The 24,756-nt window shown below is 36.3% G+C and overlaps 1 protein-coding gene across 3 annotated transcripts in view; it reads right to left on the reverse strand.

Moving 5' to 3' along the window:
* Nucleotides 1–241: 241 nt before the first annotated feature.
* Nucleotides 242–24,756, reverse strand: part of LARP4 (La ribonucleoprotein 4) — a 71,192-nt gene continuing 46,677 nt past the window's right edge. For 2 of the 3 annotated variants that reach the window (XM_081248869.1, XM_081248867.1), the window contains exons 9-16: nucleotides 17,746–17,958; nucleotides 17,121–17,242; nucleotides 12,732–12,944; nucleotides 12,035–12,083; nucleotides 9,315–9,476; nucleotides 6,129–6,253; nucleotides 5,845–6,013; nucleotides 242–4,700 (exon numbers count right to left, since the gene is read on the reverse strand). In XM_081248869.1, coding sequence (XP_081104995.1) covers nucleotides 4,362–4,700; nucleotides 5,845–6,013; nucleotides 6,129–6,253; nucleotides 9,315–9,476; nucleotides 12,035–12,083; nucleotides 12,732–12,944; nucleotides 17,121–17,242; nucleotides 17,746–17,958 — 1,392 coding nt within the window. In that variant the 3' untranslated portion in view covers nucleotides 242–4,361. The remainder of the gene's footprint in view (nucleotides 4,701–5,844; nucleotides 6,014–6,128; nucleotides 6,254–9,314; nucleotides 9,477–12,034; nucleotides 12,084–12,731; nucleotides 12,945–17,120; nucleotides 17,243–17,745; nucleotides 17,959–24,756) is intronic. The other variant, XM_081248868.1, reaches the window with a different exon arrangement.

A 24,756-nucleotide genomic window follows, 5' to 3' on the forward strand; every position in this document is an offset into this window, starting at 1 on the left:
TTCAATAACTGCTTCTGACACTAAAAAGAATTTAAGAAAACCCCAGAATCACAGAGCTGAATCTTCTAGCTCTCTACCCTCACTCTGCAGATGAAATATCACACAATCCATACCCCTCTCCCAAAAACAAAATAGCTGAAACCAGAATATAACTAGAGTGGGCAACATAAAAACTAATCAGAAAGTAAATACAAGTAGCCATTAGACATAAGCCACCTGGAGAAAAGGAAACCAGTCCTGCTTTTTAATAATTTTATTTTTTCTAATTTTGTGTTAATTTCCCATAGCACCTTGGCAATGTTGAAAACAAAAATACAAATACAACGATGTACTCATTATAACATAATATGCATGAGCATGTGTCACACCATTTGCGGGGGTGTGGGGGGGAGGGGGGAGTGCAGTTTTGACAACAAGAACAAACCTAAGCAATGGACAAGAGAAGCCAGATAACTGGTTCTGACTCCCAACCCCGAACATTTAAGAGATATCACTCACACCTGAATCAGGCAAAAAAAAAAACAAAAAACAAAACCCAATAATGATGTGGATTGTTTCTTACACTAATCAGCGTTTTGTGCTTCAAAACTGAAAATAAAACCATCTTATTTGTATACACAGCCTGCTGATATCTCACTTGTACTTTCAGGAACCATCTACTCAACAATTCACAGCTTTTAAAAATAAAATTGAAACTATTTAATAATTAGGTGGAATTTAAAAAAAGAATACACTCTCAACTTGAAAACAAATTCTTTCAACTTCTTAAAATGTCCTCAATTAATGAGGACTGAAATGTCTATGTATCTTCTTGAAATCTCAGACTAAATTAGCATACACCAAAAAGCTCAAAGTTAAATTAATGGCCACCAAATTGTAAGGAAATATAAAAACTTAGGAAAGAACACCATACATTGTAGTTAAGAATTTACAAAAACTCCTTTCGCATTTTACCTTTTCTGTAAAAACGAAACAGTACTTTTAAAATATGGTTAATATACATGGCCAACATAAATAACAGACTTAACCCCAGTGCTGTTCAACTGTATCAAAGTAAAACCAATGGACATTTAAGCCAAAAGACTAAATATTTAAGGCCATAACTAATAAAACTATAGAAAGTGTTCAGTAACTTTTAAATACTCGTCTCTGCTCCAGCAAATGCTAATACGCCCCCATTATGCCTTCTCCAAAGCCAACCTGGTATTTAAAAAGAAAAAGGAATGTACAATATTCAAGCTAGCTTAATTTTAGAAACCAAAAATAAATAAATTTGCATGTCATTTGATCACATGCAAATTGAGCACATAAGATGATAAGAATAAAACCATATCACTGAAAGATCTTATCTTCTTCCAAAATCCAGTTGAAAAAAATTTAGATGGATCATTCCTTTGAACGCCAGTGTCTATATTTGCAAAAATGAAATTACTCAGATTAAAGACAGGCCTAGATATCATTAAAACCTTAATTATCTGGACAGAAAACGGAGGCAGGTTTTGCCATATCTCTATCTATATACCTTCTCTGTGAAGTGCAAGGTGATGAACTTGTGTGACTCTTGTTCTCATGCATTTAAGAAGTATGGCAGAAGATCACTGAACCATACACTCAAGATCATTTGTATCTACTTTTACCCTCCAACAACCCAAGGACACGTTAAGTCATAAGGATGAAGAGAAAAACTTGACATTTAAATTCCTCCTTCTAAAGAACCAAATAAATAGTTAAACTACAATGAATGCCCAACCCTCATCAGTTACAGAGTAATGCTGGACAAAAAAGCCATCAGTTTCACACAACTCACAGGCATCATTTAGATACAAACCTTAAATCTGATATAATAAAATAAATGCTAAATACATATTGTGAATATATATATTATATATATACACACACACACACACATACACCCACACATTATTCTTCCCTATACATCCCATCAAAATGGGAACTATTAGCTGTAATGAGGCAAATTAACTGAAAAACATTATATTTAATATGAAATTTTAAAATGGTCATGTCTTTAAATTTCTACTTTCAATAACACCTTCTGGGAAAAAGCAAGAACACATCTTAAAAAAGAACTCTTTTCTTGTGTATCAATTAGAACATTTAGTTTTTAGAAGTTGGGTAGACTAACAGCAAGTCATACAAGGATACAAGTAATATAGGCCTATTTCTGAGACACATTGTAAAAAAAAAAAGTATTGTTTCATCTAAGTGCAATAATTAAGTTTATAATCCTTACCAAGCGATTTTTGTAAAATGTTTATTCTCTTAAATCCAATACATTCACAGAGTGTTAACACTTTAAACGTTTATCATTTCCACCAGCTGCAGCATTATCTAAGTAAACCAAAATAAGCACTTTTATCATAAATGTAGTCAGTGATTATTAATACTTTTTTTTTTAAAGGACCTAAACTTCCCCCAAATTTCAGCACAGGTAGTTTTATGGTATGTTTCATTTAGTAGAAAATAGTGTGTAGAAATGAATAGTTTCAAACTGCTTAAATATATTATATCATGTTATCAATCCACCAAATCAAAAGCGATTGCCAAGCTGAATAATAAGTTACAAAGAAACGATAATTCTGGCTTGTACAGAAATGTGTGGTGTTTTCAAAGCTCTGAACAGTTACCTACTAATACAAATCTCCAAAGCTTAACTTAGAGTTGGAAGATGAGTTTCACAGTAATGTAATTTTAACCCTCATTTACATTCATTTTAATATATTACTAAGATGTTTACTCTATGTCACAATGGTGCTTTCCAGTGTTCACAATTTACAGTTTCAATTTGTACATATGTAATTCACTAACATAAGGGACAGTTATTACTATCACAAACTATCCCTAAAAAGAAAACAAAACCCCACCTTACATAGAACTCTGAAAATAGTATGACTTAAAACAGATTAATGCAACATGGTTTTTAATTTTTTAGCCATTTTCTAAACACCAGCATGTAAACTTGCCTATTTAATGTGAGAGCTACAACTTTATTCACTGAGAAATTATATGTTAATTTTAACTATCTTTCTAACCTCAACTCAAAAATTTTGTGACTTGCTGGTTCTGTTTCTGTGAATTCCAAACTGCTTTTTTTTTTTTTTTTGAGAAGGGGAAAGAAGGAAAGTGATAAGTACACTGTAAACAGAAAAAGTTGTCCCCAAATTAAACCTTTAAAAAGAAATTTCTTTTTACATCTATTCTATTTAACACTTTAAGAGTCAGCTACAACGTTTCACCTTTAACACTTACACAAATAAATTACTGTAGGGTCAGTCTGCCCTATCATTCTGGGATCTAAAGTTCTAAATACATGACCAGAAGAGTAAAATACTTGAATGTTCAAGTCAGAAATTTAGAACAGTTATATGATTTGACTAGACTGAGCGAGGCAGCTAGAAACATACAATTCTGTAGGTGATTGGTTATTTTGCTTTTGGGGGTGGGTAGTCAAAGAACAGAGTAACGAAGAAAGTAACAAAAAAAAAAAGAAATCGTTCCCTATTTTAGGGGGGGAAGAAATATCACAGGGCAGCTTAAACCTCTGAGCTCCATTTGACCCACCCACTCAGATATAACACAAAATTTTAATTTTTCAAATAACCCCCATTCTTTCCTTGAGTATCAAACTGATTGGTAGTCACATCCCCAAGTACAATCAGAGTCTAACAGCTTGTTGAATGAAATATTAGTAAGGTCAAAAGGACAGACTAAATTTCAAACTGGAAAAAAAAATCTACTCAAGTATTACATTCAGTTTTCAAATCATTTACTAACATGACAACAGATTTGGCTTCAATCATACTTGCACACACTCACACCACAACAGTCACCCCAGCCACTGATCTGTTTTGCAACACAAGGCCATATAGGCAGAAATGGCATTCTCCAAGCCAAACTTTAAATAGATTAAAAAAAGTAATTTCTAATTTTACAGAAATGTTTCTTCAAAAAATATTTTCTCTCACTCCCTCATCTCCTATACTGAAGGATGTATAATGTGTTTTTCTCCCAAGCTAAATCTGAACCCTCAAAATTGATTCCAGGCAGAAGATCTCTGCAAATTAAAATCAAAAACAAAAATAGAAAAATTATATTTTTATATATGTATACATATATATATATATATATTTATACTGATTGGAATCCTCCAGCATTTTAAAATCGCTTTAGAGATGAATTTTGGGATTCTATAGCTCACAGCTCCAAAATCCATAATGATTTAAGGATGTACTTTCTCTGTTTCCTTCCTGGCCATGCCCTCCCCTTCAAAACAGTTCAATATAGCCAGGCTCAAGTTTAATGGGAAGAGAGAGAAGTTTTTGAGCAGTTTTTTGTTTGTTTGTTTACTTTGGTGATCTGGGTGGCATGTATTGCTCTTTGCCATTACGTCGAGTCACTCCCTGAGGTATAGCCCTATGGCCAAACTGGCGTCTCTGTTCCCTGATTTTTCCAGCTGCTCCCCTGGGAATGGCATTGCCTCGGAAGCCAGAGTAATCCTTACTAGCCCTTGCTTCTGGCTTCTCATGTTGTTTCTCGAAGGACTTCTCAGGAGCTCCATTCTCTTCATTTTTGGTGGGAGATACTGCATTGGAGCGAAGTTCTCGCAGTGGCTGCACAAGAACTGGAGATGGCTCTTTAGGGGGCTTCTGGCACACTTCAGCATAACTTAGCTTCCGAGGTTCCTTTGAAGTAAAGATAAGAAACAAAAACATTTATGGTACATATTCTCTAAATAATAAAGTACAGAAAGAATCATGTTAACCACAAGAAATCAGTAAGTTATCTTGTAGGAAAGGGCACTAGGCAGTCTCTTATACACTGCTATTAAAGTGTACAGGTATAATCTTTAAAAATAAAATTTGTTGAATATAATTAAAAAGTCTTAGCAATTTATGTATGATACAATAATTTCAATTGAGATATTTATTTGAAGGATATACAAGTCAGCAATGTTTATAATGATGCAAAAAAACCCTGGAAACCTAAATGGCTAACAAGGAAGAAGAGATTAAATTAATAATGGTACATCCACATGACAAAATAAAATGGTTCCATTCTCTCTTCCCTGACTACAAAGAACCCTAAGAGAGATACCACAAGAATCTCAGCAGAGCAGTTGGAAACCAATAATATAAACTCTTAATTACTTCATCTGAAAAGGAGAATAGGGATGCTGTGAGAATGGGCTAAAGCATAAAAAAAGTCTTTAGTACTGGTCCTAGCATATAGTAGGCATTTCATAGTGGTAGGTGCTATTCTATTATTATTATCGTTATTATTAAAAGACAAGATAAAATGTTCTTAACCTAGAAAAAAGAAAGAGCTGTACCAAAAATGCACTAGTTATATCAATGAATGAAAGAATTATAGGTAAATTCTGTGGCTTTTTCCCCCTGCTTTTCTATATTTTTCAAATTATAAAAATGATTCTGGAAATTGAATAAAAATGGCAGTGGCCCCTCATGGGTTTCATAGGTTTGTTAAGCATTATACAAAAAAGAATTTCAAGAGGCTCAAAGCCTCTATACCCTAGCCCAAAAAAAGGTACAGTCATCATAATGAGAAGGAAGCTTCACTTAACCACAATCTGATTGGAAATAAAGCAATCAAAAAAACAGAATAAAAAGTAATTTCTTCATTCCCTCAACAAGGCTAAAATTTCCAATTTCTTCAGAGTGACTTTAAATGCCTTTTTCGATGCGGGCAACCAGCCCCAATTTGGGCTACTTCCAAATGACTCTGCTCTAGCAGAGTTATGTGAAAAATAAAATTTCTCATTATTTAACCTATTGTTTTATTCTCACTAAACTAAATTCATCAAGTTACCTGTAGGGCCACAGCTACAGCTGCACTTATGTTACTATTACACGGTGAAGCAGTATTTGTTCTCGATGGCTTTGCAGTACTCGGGGAAGAAACTGGTATAGTTGTCTGGTTGGGAACATCTTTCTGAACAGTAGAATCCTCTATTAGATCCTTTTCTTGCTGAGTTGTGCTAAGGAAAAAAGAACTTGACATTAGGCTTAGTATAGAGCACAAAGAAACACCTGAGAAATGATCAGAAGAAAAAGTAATCTTAATGTGAAAGATCATCTACTTTGAAATTGTACCTTAATGCAGAAAGCTCAGCTGTACATGGAGGACTGGTGCTCATACTGAGTTGCTGGGCAGAGGTGCAGTCTGTCTGTTCATCCTCTGCAGTCACTGGGCAACTAACTCTCAGCTCTTCCTTATCCTTAAAGTGGAAACACATTTCAAAATTGAACTTATATAGATACTTCTCCAAAGAAGATAAACAAATGGCCAATAAGCACATGCATGAAAAGCTCAACATAACTGTCCATTAGGGAAATGCAAATCAAACCCACAATGAGAAACCATTTCACACTCACTAGGATAGCTATAATCAGTAAGACAGACAATAATGAATGTTAGTGATGGTATGTAGATATTGGGACTCTCATACATTGAGGGTGGAAATGTAAAATGATGCAGCCACTTTGTAAAAACAGTCTGGCAGCTCCTCAAAAAGTTAAATATAGAGTTACTATATGACCCAGCAATTCTGCTCAGTTATAAACCCAAGAGGAAACAAGTCTATACAAAAACTTATACACAAATGTTCACAGTAGCATTATTCATAATAGCCAAAAAGTGAGAACAAGCTAAATATTCAGCTGGTGAGTGGATAAACAAAATGTGGTATAACTATCCAATGGAATATTATTGCACAATGAAAGGAATGAAGTACTGATACACACTACGACAAAGAATGACCCTTGAGGACATTATGCTAAGTGAAATAAGCCAGTCACAAAAAGACAAATACTGTTTGATTCCACTTATATGAGATACCTAGAGCAGTCAAATTCAGAGACAAAGCAGAATGGTGGTTGCCAGGGGCTGAGAGAAGTGGGGGCATGTGAGCTGCTATTTAATGGGTAAACCATTTTAGTTTTGCAAGATAAAAACAGTTCTGGAGACTGGTTGCACAACAATGTGAATGCATTTAACACTACTGAACTGTACACGCTTAACATGGTTAAGATGATAAATTTTATGTTAAGTGCATTTTACCACAAGTAAAGAACAAATATCAAGAAAGAGCCCTAGGGCTTCCCTGGTGGCGCAGTGGTTGAGAGTCCGCTTGCCGATGTAGGGGACGCGGGTTCGTGCCCCGGTCCGGGAAGATCCCACATGCCGCGGAGCGGCTGGACCCGTGAGCCATGGCCGCTGAGCCTGCGCGCCCGGAGCCTGTGCTCCGCAACGGGAGAGGCCACAACAATGAGAGGCCCACGTACCGCAAAAAAAAAAGTATCTGTGGGGACTTCCCTGGTGGCGCAGTGGTTAAGAATCCACCTGCCAATGCAGGGCACACGGGTTCGAGCCCTGGTCCGGGAAGATCCCACATACTGTGGAGCAACTAAGCCCATGCACCACAACTACTGAGCCTGTGCTCTAGAGCACGTGAGCCACAACTACTGAGCCTGCGTGCCTAGAGCCCGTGCTCCGCAACAAGAGAAGCCACTACGATAAGAAGGCTGCGCACTGCAATGAATAGCCCCTGCTCGCCGCAACTAGTGGAAGCCTGTGCGCAGCAACAAAGACCCAATGCAGCCATAAACAAACAAACAAACAAGCAAATAAATAAATGTGTCTGTGTATCATACCTCACCAAATCTGAGAAGCCATCAACTTTAAAACACACCATTATTTTATATACTAAGAAAAAACACTGCCACTAAAACTACAATAGTTTTTGTTTGTTTGTTTTTTTGCTGTACGCGGGCCTCTCACTGTTGTGGCCTCTCCCGTTGTGGAGCACAGGCTCCAGACACGCAGGCCCAGCGGCCATGGCTCACGGGCCCAGCCGCTCTGCAGCATGTGGGATCTTCCCGGACCGGGGCACAAACCCGTGTCCCCTGCATCGGCAGGCGGACTCTCAACCACTGTGCCAGCAGGGAAGCCCTACAATAGTTTTTAAATTATAAGACAGCCTGACTTTCATGGGGAAAATGTAATAATAATATCTTTTTTTTAATAAAGGTCTATCTTAGAAGTGGTGAAACAATTACAACATTGCATAATTTTTTTAACAAGGGAAGACAGTGAAATACCTTCAAAATTCTGAGGGAAAATGATTTCTAATGGAGAATTCTACAGAGATAAGCTACTGATCAAGTGTGAGAACAGAAGAACATTTCAGAATGCAAGATCTCAAGAAATTTATACTAAAAACCTTATACAGGAAGCCTGGGAAGATGTGACCCACCATAATTTGGGAAAGTCAAACAAGAGTAAGAAGAAGAAGGGATACACCAAAAAGAGTAAAGAAAATTCCCAGGATGACCGTGAAGTTCCAGGAACACAGCTGTGCAGAGTATAAGAAAGGAGACATAATAACAATATACCATAAGCCTCAGTTATGGAAAAAATGATGCAATATTGAGATGTGACATACAAATGATGGCGTGACCTAGTCTAACTGGCAGTGTCTTTTACTTTCTTAGTGATACCAAAATAATGGGGCATCTTGTAATTGATGGCAGCATAGATATGATGAAGTACAATATACTGAGAGGATGAGAAAAGTATATTGGTTTAAGAGAGCTAAACCCTTAGCTTCTAGAATGTAAAGTTAATAGACAACGTCTAAAACTGAAAAATCTAAGAAGGAGCAGTATAAACATGTTAATTAGATATACAGGGATAAATGTCAGGAGAAAAAGCTAGAGTTGAAAGTGGTAGCAGGGGACTACTATTTTTCATTATAAGCCTAGATATACTATGTACATGTACTCTTAAAAATGAAGCTGAATTAGAAACAAAAGGTAGAAAATGAGAAAAATTTGTGGGGCATAAGGATTTAGCATATAAAGAAAGGTCTACACTCAAAAAGACATTGTAGGATAGGTCATCCCCAACCTTTTGACATCAACTCTCCATTTATTTGGAAGACTGAGTTTACCAGAGTAGCTTAGAATTCATTCACGTTATCACTTAATTATTGATATATGCACTTAAGTGGAAATGACACTTTCCATTCAGCTTTCATAAATTAGTTCTACCAAGCTGGGTTGACTGATACAAAGACAGGCAAAGGTGAAGAAACATTTTATTGACCTTGTGTAGCTTTATCACAAATCTTTGCATAATACTCAGAGTATGCTAAAAACCCCATGAATAAACACTATGATAGAAATAAGCATTGAGTGCAAATAAAACTTTAAATAACCCTTAAAACAAAGGCAAAAGATTGGTCCCATAAAATAAAGATTGGATGCTTCAGTGTTTACCTTTTCTTTGCAGACACCTTTAACAACATCAGACATCCTACTCTCCAAAACAAGTTCACCTGGCGTTCTTGATGAACTTCCAGGTAAAGGAGGAAAATTTGAGGCTAATAAGTCAAACTTTGGTGTTGGAGCCTTTGCTTCAGCTGTTGAAGGATGAGGTCTCTAAAAGACACAAATCAAAAAACAGGTTACATGCTCATCTCATTCTCTAATCCTGTACCACAGAAGCTGAAAGCTCTAAGAAACAAACAAACCAAACTCCACCTAATGAAGAGAGCTGTTCCCCTATAAATTCTTGGATTCTCATTTTAGTTGAGTTCTCATTAGTATTGATCAATCCGACCTATCTTTAGTCAGCTCCTTCTCTTGGCTCTTTTGCAAACTCTGCCACACTCTTTAAACCTTCTAATCAATCTCCACTATTCTTTGCTCTCTAAATTTGCTATACCCTCTTCCATAACAAAAATAAACACAAAAACCCCTACACTATCTAAATTTGCCATCATCTTTTCTTCTTCTATAGTCTCAAGGGAAAACAATATCCTTCCTTGAAATTCTTTTCATCTTTCTCCTCCACCTACCACTCTCTATACCCTCTGACAAGCCTCTCACTTGTATCTTCTTCTCCCTCACCGCACCACTAAAATTGCTTTGACAAGTCACCAATGCCTTCTTCCACAATGCAAAATCTGACAGACTTTGTTTTTCTGACCTCACTCTAGCATTTGGCATGGTAAACATTCTTTCCTGTGGGAGCTCATTCTTCCATTAGCTTCTGATACCTCTTTCCCTTCATTCTCAGATCTGACAAGCATGTGCTCTTCTCCCCCTGACCACCTCTTTGGATGGTTTTGGTTTCTATATGATTGCCACTCTTTCTCCCTTTCCATACTCTCCCTGTGTGATATCCGTTATCCACAGCTTCAACTACTACCTACATGCAAACAACTCTTAAAACAATCTTTTTCACTTTTTGGTGAATTTTTGGTTGCACAGCTCTGAAAATTTACTAAAAATCACTAGGTTGTACGCTTTAAATATTTTCAGACCAGATCTTTGCCTGAAACCCAGATATCAATTTGCCTATTAGCTATCTCCACTTGGATTTCTCTTGGATACTTCAAACAACAAAATGAATAATCACATTTTTCAGCCCCACAGCTACTATGTTCCTCAAGTTCCATTCTCGGCCCTTTTTAAAATCACTTACTCTACTAAGAGTCCCCTGCATGATCTCATCTACTCTTGTAACTTTAATTACTACATGTAAGCTTAAAAATCCTAAACTGTACCTCTAGCTAAGATCTCCTTACTGCACAAGGGTACCCCCACCCTGCCCTTTGTACTAAGAAGCATGCTGGTCTCCTGTTTCTTCAGTCCTAATCTTCAGTCCTCAATCCAGGTATTTTCAACATATTAAACAGACCTCTAACCTAATCTCTCCTCTCCTCAATTGTTCAGGGCCACATGAGGATTCACATAGACTGCTACAATGGTATCCTAAAAAAGGTGTTGCCTAAAGTCTCAAGGCTGCCATGGTATAGAAAGCTATAAATGAAAAACTAACACTTTTAAAAGGTTCACAGCTTGCCCCAAGGACTATTCTTTGTGTTATAATGCAATATTTTTCTTCTTTGAAAATTTGTACCTTTTCACTGCTTAAACATGTGATATCTGTATACTTATATGTTTATTATATGTACACTATATAGTATACTATTATATATGTATATAATTCACTACTTATACATGTAAAGTAAGTATTATATTTCACATTTATGATATAAATGTAAATTACAGGCAGGGTTTTCTTCAGACCTCCATGTCTTCCTATACTATTTTTATTCCTCAACTCCTTTTGACCACAGTTAAGAAATGGCAAACATTCACCATGAACAAACCACACACACAAAAAAAATATGAATAATTTGAAGCTAGGTAAGTGAGGATTCAAATAAGAACCTGCCTAGAACTATAAAAATTTTTTTTTAAATCTCAAAGTGGTTTTACAGGATTGGCAAATATAAGAATCAGCACTAGGTAGAAAACTGCCCCCAAGTAACAATTAATAAATAGTATAACAGTTTCCAACACCATCCAACAGAGCTGTAAAAGTGAATCACATATGCTACCAGACTGGCAAAAAATCATATACTTTGTAAGGCTTATGGATAAACAGAAACTCTTTTTCACAGGGTGAAAATCAGCACAACCCCTATAGAAAGCCATTAGGCAGCAACTTACTGAATTGTGACTCAGAAATCCCACTTCTAGGGATTCTCCTTCAGATACTACTGCACACATAGGAAGTGATGGTTATATGAGGTTATCATTGCACTGTTTGTGACAGCATTGTAAAATCAAAAGATTGAAACTCTTTAAATTTCCATTAATAAAGCAATAATTAAACTTTCCATGGAATATTTTCATATATTTTATTTTAAACCATGTGAACAGATTAGGTATTCAAGTAATTTTTTTTTAAAGTGAGCAACACAGGTCAAAGCACTAACTATATGCGTGCTTTAAGGGTGAGGGGTAGTGGTGATGGTGGATATTTCAGGGTCAAGAACGGGCTCTAATTATAATCAATATTATAATGAATAAAACAAAAACCCGGAAAGATACACCAGAAGTCAACGCCATAGTAAATCACAGAAGAAGAAAAAAGAAAATCGAACATATGTAATTAAAGGTTAAAAAAAAAAAAAAAAACTTACTGGGATCCTTTCATCTTCCCGACGTCTTCGACCTCTGAAGAGAGTTCTCCTTTTAACAATGACAAAAGGGAGTGGGGGTGGGGAAGCAGGTGGGAGGGACAACTCATAAGTTTCTTCAAATGTATACATTCCATCAAAGATGGGTGAACTTCTATTTTAAGTATCTATACTTCGTAAATCTCCTTTATTATTAAAAGATATATTTTCTTCTGAAGAGATCCTGAGCTAATCTACCAAAAACTTCACCTACTACCACCACCACCACTAAGTAAGCTGGGCCCATTTTTATTAGCAGTGCTCCCTCCAAATCAGAAGCATATTAGGGTTCTTTTTGTTTTGTTTTGTTTAGGAAGGGTAGATAACATATAACCCCATTCCCACAGTTTAGATGTTGCTAGAAATTAAAACTATGATGCAGATGGAATCTTATCTTTCTAAGCTAATCTTTCCTTAGTGAACTGTAAAGAACTTCAGAATAACTTTTATAAACCTCTGACTCAGAGCTATATGGGCATTCTGGATTTCTTAATTATGAAAAACTAGTAACACATATTACATGAATAAAGTATTTATTTAGCATAACTATATACCAATAATTAAATTTAAAAATCACTAGATCATGGTCTTCAAACATTCATATTATGATTAAAGAATTTTCATATACCTTATTTCCATATTTATTACCATATTTCCTTACCTGCCGCCCCTACCATAGTCCCCATTCTGTTCCATCTGCAAAGTGGGAGTCTCTTTTGGAAGGTAGCTTTGCTCCTGGTGCCCTGTTACTGTAGGGTTATGTCGTTCAGTTGGAAAGTTCCTTGAACCAGATCTGTTCAATGGTCCATCCCCCAATGACACAGAGCCCTCTGTTGAGTGTTCTGAACCACTTGACCTAAAATGAGGCTTCACACTATAAGAAATATAAGACCATATATGTGAAAGGATAAATTAAAACAGAAAATATTTTCTCTTAATGGTAGAAACTCTTAACAGGCCAAGTTAAAAATTGTCTTCTGCTGTATTCTGATTTTCCATAAACTGGGTTGGACACAGAAGCATTGTGTTGTAAAAATGTAAACCCTTTAATGTCTCAGATGTATTATTTTTAAAAGGCAAAGAATTTTTACATTAAAAAAAAGCTGTTTGGAGAGATTTGGGAGGTGATATCCAAAGTTCTTCAAGATAAGCCTACTTCTACCCCCAAATTTAGGATATAACTAGGATTTTAGCTAATTTCTTTAACACGAACTGCAGTTCTGACACATCTAAATCAGCCAGACTGGAAGCTTATTGAGACTATGCCATACATTCTCAATGGGGCAACAATACCCCCAAAGGGAGTAAGAATTGGCATACATTACATAAATAGATATACAATGATCTTTAGTATTAAATTTTCATATGGGGGAATTGGGGGAAAAGTCTAAAAAAACTCTTTAGGGGACGGATAATTTTTTTAAAAAGTAAGGAACAGTGGAATATATTAAAATCCCAGCTTCCTACTAAGCATCCCTCTCCAAATGAAATCAGTTGTTCAAAGATCCAACAAAGATGTGAGACCAAAAAACTAGGAAAATATAACACAACTAATAGCCTGGCATGACTTCATGAATTAAGGTATGGAATCTGGTAAAAAACAAAAAACCAAACCAAACCAAAGACAAACAAAGCAAAACAAAACAAAAACAAAAAACGCCTACATCTAACAAAAGTAGCTTTTATCTTGGATGATGGGTATAAGTACCCAACTCTCTTAACAATTTGTAAGCAGATGAAGCTAGGGTAGGGTAAAGGAGAGAGGATGCAGTTTAATCAATAGTGAAAACATCTAAAGTAAGCCCAAGCAACTGAGGACCCTGGCTCTACAGGAGATTTAAAAAGGAAGTATTAGATTTCTATTTAGCCCCTTGCTTGCAGTTTATATACTCCATTTTTTTTACAGTCTATTTTCATAGTCACAAACTTATAATATTAATAACACACTGTAAATTCCCGGTTCTTTGAATAGGAATTTAAAACCTCATAATTATGAACAATTAAACATTAATTCCAATAGCATCTCCAGCTATCCTACTAACTCTTTAGAGAGTATAACAAATTAGATTACTACTACTAAAACTTAAACATAAAAATTAAGCTATAATGTTGCGCTAAGTCTCATATACAATACTTTTCCAGATAATTACTTATACGTTACAAAATAGTTTCTGAATAGCAATGAAATTTACAGTATGTCAACTAACACAAACTAATTTACATTATCCATCATATCTGAAAATGACCTCATGAGGTAGATATTGCTGTTTATGTACCTGTTCAGAAACTATCACTCACTGAAATTTTCTCATTGCATTTCAATACACCCAGTAGACAAGTTATTAGGTTTAACAGCCCTCAGATCTCATAATCTTACCCTTCACAGAGAGGGACTTACAATCGCAGTCTTGGCAAAAGAAAAAAGGATGATGAAAGAAAGAAGTGATAAAAGATGTAAAGGAAGAAGGAAAGTGACAGAAAGATAAAGTATGAAAGGTAGAAAATTGCCCAGACTTCTGAAAGTTAGTCCTATTCTCTCTAAGTAGGTCTAGTGATCATCACTGGGCTGTTACAAGGTTAATGTAATAAACTGCTCCTTGATTGATAACTTAAATAAATAAAAATAAAGGCCTGGCAGTGGTCACTTCTTAGAAGTAAGAAGGAAGCAAGGATTTGGGTTGGTGGTCAAAAGGCTCTAGTTCATCTGCAATATCTGCATTTTTATAAGGAAGTATTCGTGTATTATTTCTGTGACTAAAAATTAGCAACAACCTGTATTGGTCAAACAAACGCAAAAAATTGTACACAAGTAGTTTTGAATAACAAGCAAAATTATACTAAACCTATCCTGTATCTTCAAAACCACAGATATATCTCCTTATAAGCAAGAATGACTTGGGACTTCCCTGGTGGCGCAGTGGTTAAGACCCCGTGCTCCCAATGCAGGGGGTTTAGGATTGATGCCTCCTCAGGGAACTGGATCCCACATGCACGCCGCAACTAAGGCGCCCACCTCCTGCAACCAAGGAGCCCACCTCCCAAAACTAAGACCGGGTCCGTCCGTTCGTCCATCCATCCATCCATCCATCCATCCATCCAACCAACCAAATAAATAAATCAATATATTTTTTTAAAAAAGCAAGAATGGGGCTTCCCTGGTGGCGCAGTGGTTGAGAGTCCGCCTGCCGATGCAGGGGACACGGGTTCGTGTCCCGGTCTGGGAGGATCCCACATGCCGCGGAGCGGCTGGGCCTGTGAGCCATGGCCGCTGAGCCTGTGCATCCGGAGCCTGTGCTCCGTAATGGGAGAGGCCACAACAGTGAGAGGCCCGCGTACCGCAAAAAAAAAAAAAAAAAAAAAAAAGCAAGAATGACTTGACTGTCATTCTTGGCTTTCTTATTGTATTTTCACCTCTTTTTTTACCTCTTGAAAGCACAGTGCTTTCAAGTGACAATAAAGGAATACCATAAGCCCACTTAATGTATTTTTAAGTCAAGCATCTGCAAACCCCAATACTTTTTGTTGTTATTAAAAATTCTTTTTAGTCTCTTATAACCAAGACGTCTACTTCACATAACTGTTTAAAGCAAAATTCACCTCTTCAAAGAAATGTGAAATCAACAGATACATATTTTTACAAAGCTACTATTTCTAATCATAAGAAATCTGTTATCTCCTCACAAGGGAAGTTATAAACTGTCATTTGTATTAACTCAGTTATTATTATTATTATTTTTTGGGTTCGCAGGCCTCTCACTGTTGTGGCCTCTCCCGTTGCGGAGCACAGACTCAGGCCGTGCAGTGTCAGTGGCCATGGCTCACGGGCCCAGCCTCTCCGCGTCATGTAGGATCTTCCCGGACTGGGGCACGAACCCGTGTCCCCTGCATCAACAGGCGGACTCTCAACCACTGCGCCACCAGGGAAGCCCATTAACTCAATTATTTTTAAGAAAAAAACTTTACTAGCTATAGTAGAAGAAAAGAAAATGTGCTAATCTCAGGTCTGCTGATGATAAAAAGCCATGTAACCCTAGCAAGATATTCATCCTCTTCAACTTTCACTTTCTTCAATTCATCTGTAAAATAAATTAAAACTACATCACAACAAAGGTCTTTCCAGATTTAAACGTCACTGTCTCTGTGTGCACATGGAAATTAAATAATCTTTTCGGAACAACAGGATGGAGGTTAGAGGACAGTGTGTGTTTTTAAAGCTCACTGTACTTCTACTCATATGTCCTAGCAATACTTGAATTTTGCTGTTATTACTGCATCACCAAACTAAGGGTCATCTACAAGAGCACAAGTAATCTTTTGTTTATAAAGAATCCTTCATTCTTACAATATGAAGAGTTCTCACTAGAAACTTCATAAAGCAATTAAGAATGTGTATATGTAGTAAAATTTTCTGAACACTTAAAAATAATCTTCAGGGAATCCCTTTGCAGTCGAGTGGTTAGGACTTGGTGCTTTTACTGCTGTGGGCCCAGGGTTTGATCTGGGGAACTTAGTCAGGGAACTAAGATCCTACAGGCCAGAAGGCAGGGACAAAAAAAAAAAAAGGATATTCAAATGCTTTAACCAATTGTGTCAGTTAAAGTGAGTACATGGCTTCCCTGGTGGTGCAGTGGTTAAGAATCCACCTGCCAATGCAGGGGACACAGGTTCGTGCCCTGGTCCAGGAAGATCCCACATGCCGCGGAGCAGCTAAGCCTGTGCTCCACAAGTACTGAGCCCGAGTGCCACAACTACTGAAGCCCGCGTGCCTAGAGCCCGTGCTCTGCAACAAGAGAAGCCATCCAGGGGGGTGGGAGGGTGGGGGGCTGGGGGGGTCGCGTCCGAATAAAAGTTATAAAAAAAAAAAAAAAAAGAGAAGCCATCCAATGAGAAGCCTGTGCACCACAACAAAGAGTAGTCCCCATTCACCGCAACTAGAGAAAGCCTGCGCACAGCAACTGAAGACCCAACACAGCCAAAAATAAAATAAATAAAATAAATAAATTTAAAAATAAATAAATAAATAAATTCCAGCTATCGTTTTTTATCTTACCGATTTTTTTGGAATGGTCGACCCATATTCACAGCAGCAGCAGCAGCAGCAGCAGCAGCATTTGTTTTATAAGATCCTGGTGAATTAAAGCCATTCACAAAACTACCATTGGGAAAAGGAGCCTAAAAGAAAATTTTAATGTTTAAAAGCTATTCATAGTAAAGACAAAAATCTGGTGTGAAGGTCATAAGAAACTTCTAATGAACTAACCTAGCATCAATTTCTTTGATAAGCCAAAAAGAATTTTAAACATTTGCAATACTCACTCCAAGTTATCACTTGAATTACAGAACAAGGAACAACTGGTTCAACACTTAATAAAGAATATTTCTGTCTGAAAGTTTCACAAAACTAAAATCATTTAAAATCATTCAGGATTTTTCCAGTCTATTAATTTACCCAGCAACATTTAAAGAATAAAATGATAGGAACCAATAGCTCAACTCTTATTAGTCATATGCATATATTTGATATGGGGGATTAAATATCCTTATCACCATTTCAAAGCCAGAAAGTAATCAATATCAACACAAAACAAAATAAAACATGACTCTAATTCTAGCTGATTTCTTCAAATTTCAGCTTCAGTGAAAAAATTGTATTATTCTGTAAGAATCTCACTTACCAGTGGTGTTTCAAAGTAAGGTGTGGGATTTGGAGACCAAGACTGAGGAACAATACTATAAACAGAGTACTGTTGGTGAGGATTATATACAGGCTGCATAAAGACCGGTGAGGCATACTGTGCTTGAGTTTGAATGGGCGGACTATACATACTAGAATCCATTAATCGATAACCATTCTTAGCAAAAAATGTATTGATGGCTTTTATCCTTGCCTAGAAGCAAGAAGAACACAAAGGATATAATCACAAGGGATAAAGTATATATTTTCACAAATATATTTAATTTGCATTTGGAACATATTTTCCATGACATTATTTCCATGTACTATAGAGTTAGTAGAGCAAAAGAAAAGGAAATGATTGATAGCTGTACTTTTAAAAACTTTTACACGGCAAATACAATTAATACAATAAACAAAGTAAAACCGCGGAAGTCAAAATATTAAAACTAACTGCAACTTATCACAAGCAAGGGGGAAAAAGAAAGGCAAATGGCTCTTATATGAAAAGATGCTAGATCTTGCTCATAAGAGAAATGCAATTAAAATGGAATTAACATTTCTCACTTATAAAATTGGAAAAAGTCTAAAAATTTGACAACATACTCTATTGATAAGGCTGTGGCAAAACAGGTACTCTGATACATTGATGATGGGCATTCAAAACAACACAACCCCTAAAAAGGAAAATTCAGCAATGTCTTCTAAAATATTACATATGCATATTATATTCTTATCAACCCCACTTCTAGGAAACTTTACCGCATATACACAGACCAAAAAGAGGCTTTTAAAAAAATGATGCATAGGGCTATTCCCTGAGACTTACTATGATAGGAAGTGGGGGGGGGCGTGGGGGGTGAGGGGCTCAGACCCACATCTCTCCCCAAACACAGGCTCACACACACGAAACAACCCAACAGTCCATCAATGATTGAAAACAACATGGTATATCCACACAATTATCAGATGTAAGAAAAGAAAAAAAAAAAGAAAGAAACCCAAGGAACTGCTCTAAATATTATAATGGAGTGATTTCCAGAAAATACTATTAAAAAAAAAAAGAGGCAAGAAAAGGAGAAAGGTATGTATAGTAAGGTGTTGTTTAGATAAGTTAGATGTGGATATGAAGATATACTTGCATTCACACACACAGATATGTGAATATGAATTTAATATACTGTTTTAGATATTTTACTTTTTTTTTTTTTTTTTTTTTTTTTTTTTTTTTTGCGGTACGTGGGCCTCTCACTGTTGTGGCCTCTCCCATTGCAGAGCACAGGCTCCAGACACGCAGGCTCAGCGGCCATGGCCCATGGGCCCAGCCGCTCCATGGCATGTGGGATCTTCCCGGACCGGGGCACGAACCCATGTCCCCTGCATCGGCAGGCGGACTCTCAACCACTGCGCCACCAGGGAAGCCCAGATATTTTACTTTTAAGCCATGACATATTGAATAAAATTTTTAAAAATCAGTTTGTAAAAGTTCAATGTAAAATGAACCAATGTGTATCCAACTGGAGGAATAACACCGAGAAACTCTAAATGACTTTGAACCATAATAAAAATCAACTGTTATGAATGTTCCTTAGAAACAAACCACAAGGCAAAGTACAGCAAAAAAAAGTCTTAATTTGTTTTCAGAATTATATTACTATTGGTATTATTATTCTGAGACTTCTGTCTGTGATTCTGGATATAGCAAATCATAAATTATATTGGGGTCACTGACATCTGAGATTTTCACATGGGAGAAAAGAGATGCAGACAGCAGCTGAAGAAGTAAAAACCATGTAGCCTGAATTTAAATCAAAAGCATAGATATAAACTCATGATATATATTGTCATTAAAAAAAAAGTATTTAATAGCTCTGTTCAAAGAAAAGGCTTAGAAATAACAACCAAACAATTAGCCAGAAGCACTCCTTGTGCCTAACCAGTGGATTGCAAAACATTACTCTCCCATAAAAGTAACATGGCAACTCCAGAGCCTTTTGACACAAAATGTACAAGAGCCTGGAACATCTTGTCACACTAGAGAGCAAGGAACATTGAAAATTACCATTACAAAAGGACTCAAAAAGGCCATACTTCATCAGTAAGGACAATGAACACACCAAATATGTTTAAATATTCAAAACCAAAAAATATCTGAATGGTTGTTTTTGAAGGTTGCCAGGGAACCAACACATTATTTTGAAAACTGGTAGTAAAAGCTAGAACCAAGCATTTATCATACATTGCATACATGAGCTGTACCTCAGGGTAATGAAGATGAAGGAAAGCTTTTCTTTATGGAAGTGTTTCAAATAATAAATGGAAAAAAGATAGCACAGAAATAGTACCACTTTGTAACCCTTAACAAATCAATACATCTAGTCAATGATCAGCAGCAGCTAGTATAAGAGAGACACACAAAGACATATACTACATGTTTTTGTTCTCTTTGATGCTCCAAAATAAAATCTAATTCTGATTAAGCCTCTAGATCTAGCTACCAATTTGCATGAAATACAGAGGTCAGAGGATCGTGTTAAACTACACTCAAGAATATAACTTGGGACTTCCCTGGTGGCACAGTGGTTAAGAATCCGCCTGCCAATGCAGGGGACACGGGTTCATGCCCTGGTCCTGGAAGATCCCACACGCTGTGGAACAACTAAGCCCGTGCACCACAGCTACTGAGCCTGTGCTCTAGAGCCCGCGAGCCACAACTACTGAAGCCCATGCACCACAACAAGAGAAACCATGGTAATGAGAAGCCTGCACACTGCAACGAAGAGTAGCCCCCACTCATTGCAACTAGAGAAACTCCACACACAGCAATGAAGACCCAACGCAGCCAAAAATAAATAAATTTATATTAAAAAAAACTTATTAAAAAAAGAACTCGTTTTTAAAACAAAAGAAGAATATAACTAGCCAATTCAAAAGTGGGCAGAGAACTTGAATAGGTATTTCTCTAAAGAAGATATATAAATGGCCAATAAGCAGGCGAAGAGATGCTCAACATCACTAATCATTGAAGAAACGCAATTAAAACCACAAAGAGATATCACATCACATTCATTAAAATAGCTACTATCAAGAAACAGAAAACAGCCAAATGTTGGAGAGGATGTGGAGAAATTGGAACCCTTGTGCACTGCTGATGGGAATATAAAATGGTATAGCCATTGTGGAAAACAGTACGGAGGTACCTCGAAAAATTAAAAATAGAATTACCATATGACCCAGCAATTCCACTTCTGGGTATATATGCAAAAGAATTGAAAGCAGAATCTTGAAGAGAAATCTGTATACCGATGTTCATAGCAGCCTTATTCACAAAAGCTAAAATGTGGAAGCAAACCCAAGTGTCCATCAACAGATGAATGGATAAACAAATTGTATATACATACAATGGATTATTCAGCCTTAGAAAGGAGGGAAATTCTTCAATATGCTACATGGATGAACCCTGAAGACACCATATTAAAGTGAAATAAGCAAGTCACAAGGAGACAAATACTATATGATTCCATTTATATGAGGTAAATGGTCAAAAATCAAAGAAAGTATGGGCTGAAGGAGGGAAAAGTAGAGAGTTACTGTTTAATAGGCAGAGTTTCAATTTTACAAGAAGAAAAGTTATGAGAATGGATGGTGGTGATGGCTGCACAACAATGTGAATGTGTTTAATATTATGGCACTGATAAATGAAATTAAAATTTAAAATGGTTAAGATGGAAAATTTTATGCATGTGTATTTTAACACAATAAAAAACCACATAGCTAATGAAATGTATAATGTGAGAAACTTTGTAAGACAAATAACAGTGATTTCAAAAACATACTTCCAAAAGTAAAACTAAAGAGGTAGAGGACAAAATCATAAATTGTATTTTATATTTTTTATTATTATTATTTTGCCACTGCTCGCAGCTTGTGGGATCTTAGTTCCCTGACCAGGGATCGAACCTGGGGCCCCAGCAGTGAGAATGCCGAGTCCGAACCACTGGACCACCAGGCAATTCCCCAAATCATAAATTTTAAAAAAGAAAAAAAGAGAAAGAAAAAATGTGAATCAGGAAAATGTGAACAGTGCCTGTTTAAGAAATTATTGTTTATTTTTCAAAAAGTGTGAGAGTAGTGTGGCTATTTTTTTTAATCCCTTTCTTTTAGAGATACCAATATTAGTTTATTTACATACAGATGAACTGTTTCAAATTTGCTTCAAAATACCTGGGGACATTGGGAAGTAGGTGGGATTAAGATGAAACAAGAATAGCCATGCTCTACTAACTGATCTATTAAAACCAAATAAATATGCTATGGATAAAAGGGAAATAATGTTCTTAAAGACTGAATAAAAGGGGAAATCTCAGCAGAGAAGGAATATATTGTTTAAAATGGAAATGCTAGAACATAACTTGAAGATGAATTCAAGTCCACAGAAAGTATCCAATCTGAAGAAGAAAGAGATGGAAGAAAAACAGAATCGCAGTGAATCAAGCAGTCCTACATATGTGTAACTGAAGTCTCAAAAGGAGAGGAGAAAGTGAGGCAGAAAATTTTTTGAAAAACTAGAGGTTGAAATTCCCCCAATTTGGTTAAAAACATCAATTTACAAACAATAAGTTCAGAACACCTCAAGCAGTATAAATAGAAAACCATAGCTAGACACACGAGTCAACCTACTGAAAAGCAAAGAGAAAACAAAACAAAAAATATCTTGGCGGCAGGCAGAGGAAAACAACACATATTACAAGAATGACTCACTAGAAAGAACAGAAGCCAGAAAACAATGCAACCTTAAAAGAAGGAAAAAAATTAAAACTATCAACCCACAATTCTGTATCCATGTACATGTATCAATGTACAGAATCCTGTACCCATCAAAAATGGGTGTGACCCCACTTTCACCAATGGACAGATCTTCCAAAATGAAAATAAATAAGGAAACACAAGCTTTAAATGATACATTAAACAAGATGGACTTAATTGATATTTATAGGACATTCCATCCAAAAACAACAGAATACACATTTTTCTCAAGTGCTCATGGAACATTCTCCAGGATAGATCATATCTTGGGTCACAAATCAAGCCTTGGTAAATTTAAGAAAATTGAAATTGTATCAAGTGTCTTTTCTGACCACAATGCTATGAGACTAGATATCAATTACAGGAAAAGAGCTGTAAAAAATACAAACACATGGAGGCTAAACAATACACTACTTAATAACGAAGTGATCACTGAAGAAATCAAAGAGGAAATTAAAAAATACCTAGAAACAAATGACAATGGAGACACGACGACCCAAAACGTATGGGATGCAGCAAAAGCAGTTCTAAGAGGGAGGTTTATAGCAATACAATCCCACCTTAAGAAACAGGAAACATCACGAATAAACAACCTAACCTTGCACCTAAAGCAATTAGAGAAAGAAGAACAAAAACACCCCAAAGTTAGCAGAAGGAAAGAAATCATAAAAATCAGATCAGAAATAAATGAAAAAGAAATGAAGGAAACGATAGCAAAGATCAATAAAACTAAAAGCTGGTTCTTTGAGAAGATAAACAAAATTGATAAACCATTAGCCAGACTCATCAAGAAAAGAAGGGAGAAGACTCAAATCAATAGAATTAGAAATGAAAAAGGAGAAGTAACAACTGACACTGCAGAAATACAAAAGATCATGAGAGATTACTATAAGCAACTCTATGCCCATAAAATGGACAACCTGGAAGAGATGGACAAATTCTTAGAAATGCACAACCTGCCAAGACTGACTCAGGAAGAAATAGAAAATATGAATAGACCAATCACAAGCACTGAAATTGAAACTGTGATTAAAAATCTTCCATCAAACAAAAGCCCTGGACCAGATGGCTTCACAGGCGAATTCTATCAAACATTTAGAGAAGAGCTAACACCCATCCTTCTCAAACTCTTCCAAACAATATCAGAGGAAGGAACACTCCCAAACTCATTCTACGAGGCCACCATCACCTTGATACCAAAACCAGGCAAGGATGTCACAAAGAAAGAAAACTACAGGCCAATATCACTGATGAACATAGATGCAAAAATCCTCAACAAAATACTAGCAAACAGAATCCAACAGCACATTAAAAGGATCATACACCATGATCCAGTGGGGTTTATTCCAGGAATGCAAGGATTCTTCAATATACGCAAATCAATCAATGTGATACACCATATTAACAAGTTGAAGGAGAAAAACCATATGATCATCTCAATAGATGCAGAGAAAGCTTTCGACAAAATTCACCACCCATTTATGATAAAAACCCTGCAGAAAGTAGGCATAGAGGGAACTTTCCTCAACATAATAAAGGCCATATATGACAAACCCACAGCCAACATCATCCTCAATGGTGAAAAACTGAAACCATTTCCACTAAGATCAGGAACAAGACAAGGCTGCCCACTCTCACCACTCTTATTCAACATAGTTTTGGAAGTTTTAGCCACAGCAATCAGAGAAGAAAAGGAAATAAAAGGAATCCAAATTGGAAAAGAAGAAGTAAAGCTGTCACTGTTTGCAGATGACATGATACTATACATAGAGAATCCTAAAGATGCTACCGAAAAACTATTAGAGCTAATCAATGAATTTGGTAAAGTAGCAGGATACAAAATTAATGTACAGAAATCTCTGGCATTCCTGTACACTAATGATGAAAAATCTGAAAATGAAATCAAGAAAACACTCCCATTTACCATTGCAACAAAAAGAATAAAATATCTAGGAATGAACCTACCTAAGGAGACAAAAGACCTGTATGCAGAAAATTATAAGACACTGATGAAAGAAATTAAAGAGGATACAAATAGATGGAGAGATATACCATGCTCCTGGATTGGAAGAATCAATATTGTGAAAATGACTCTACTACCCAAAGCAATCTACAGATTCAATGCAATCCCTATCAAACTACCACTGGCATTTTTCACAGAACTAGAACAAAAAATTTCAAAATTTGTTTGGAAAAACAAAAGACC

The sequence above is a fragment of the Mesoplodon bidens genome (genome assembly GCF_964165515.1).
Source record: "Mesoplodon bidens genome assembly, chromosome: 11".
Lineage (NCBI taxonomy): Eukaryota > Metazoa > Chordata > Mammalia > Artiodactyla > Ziphiidae > Mesoplodon > Mesoplodon bidens.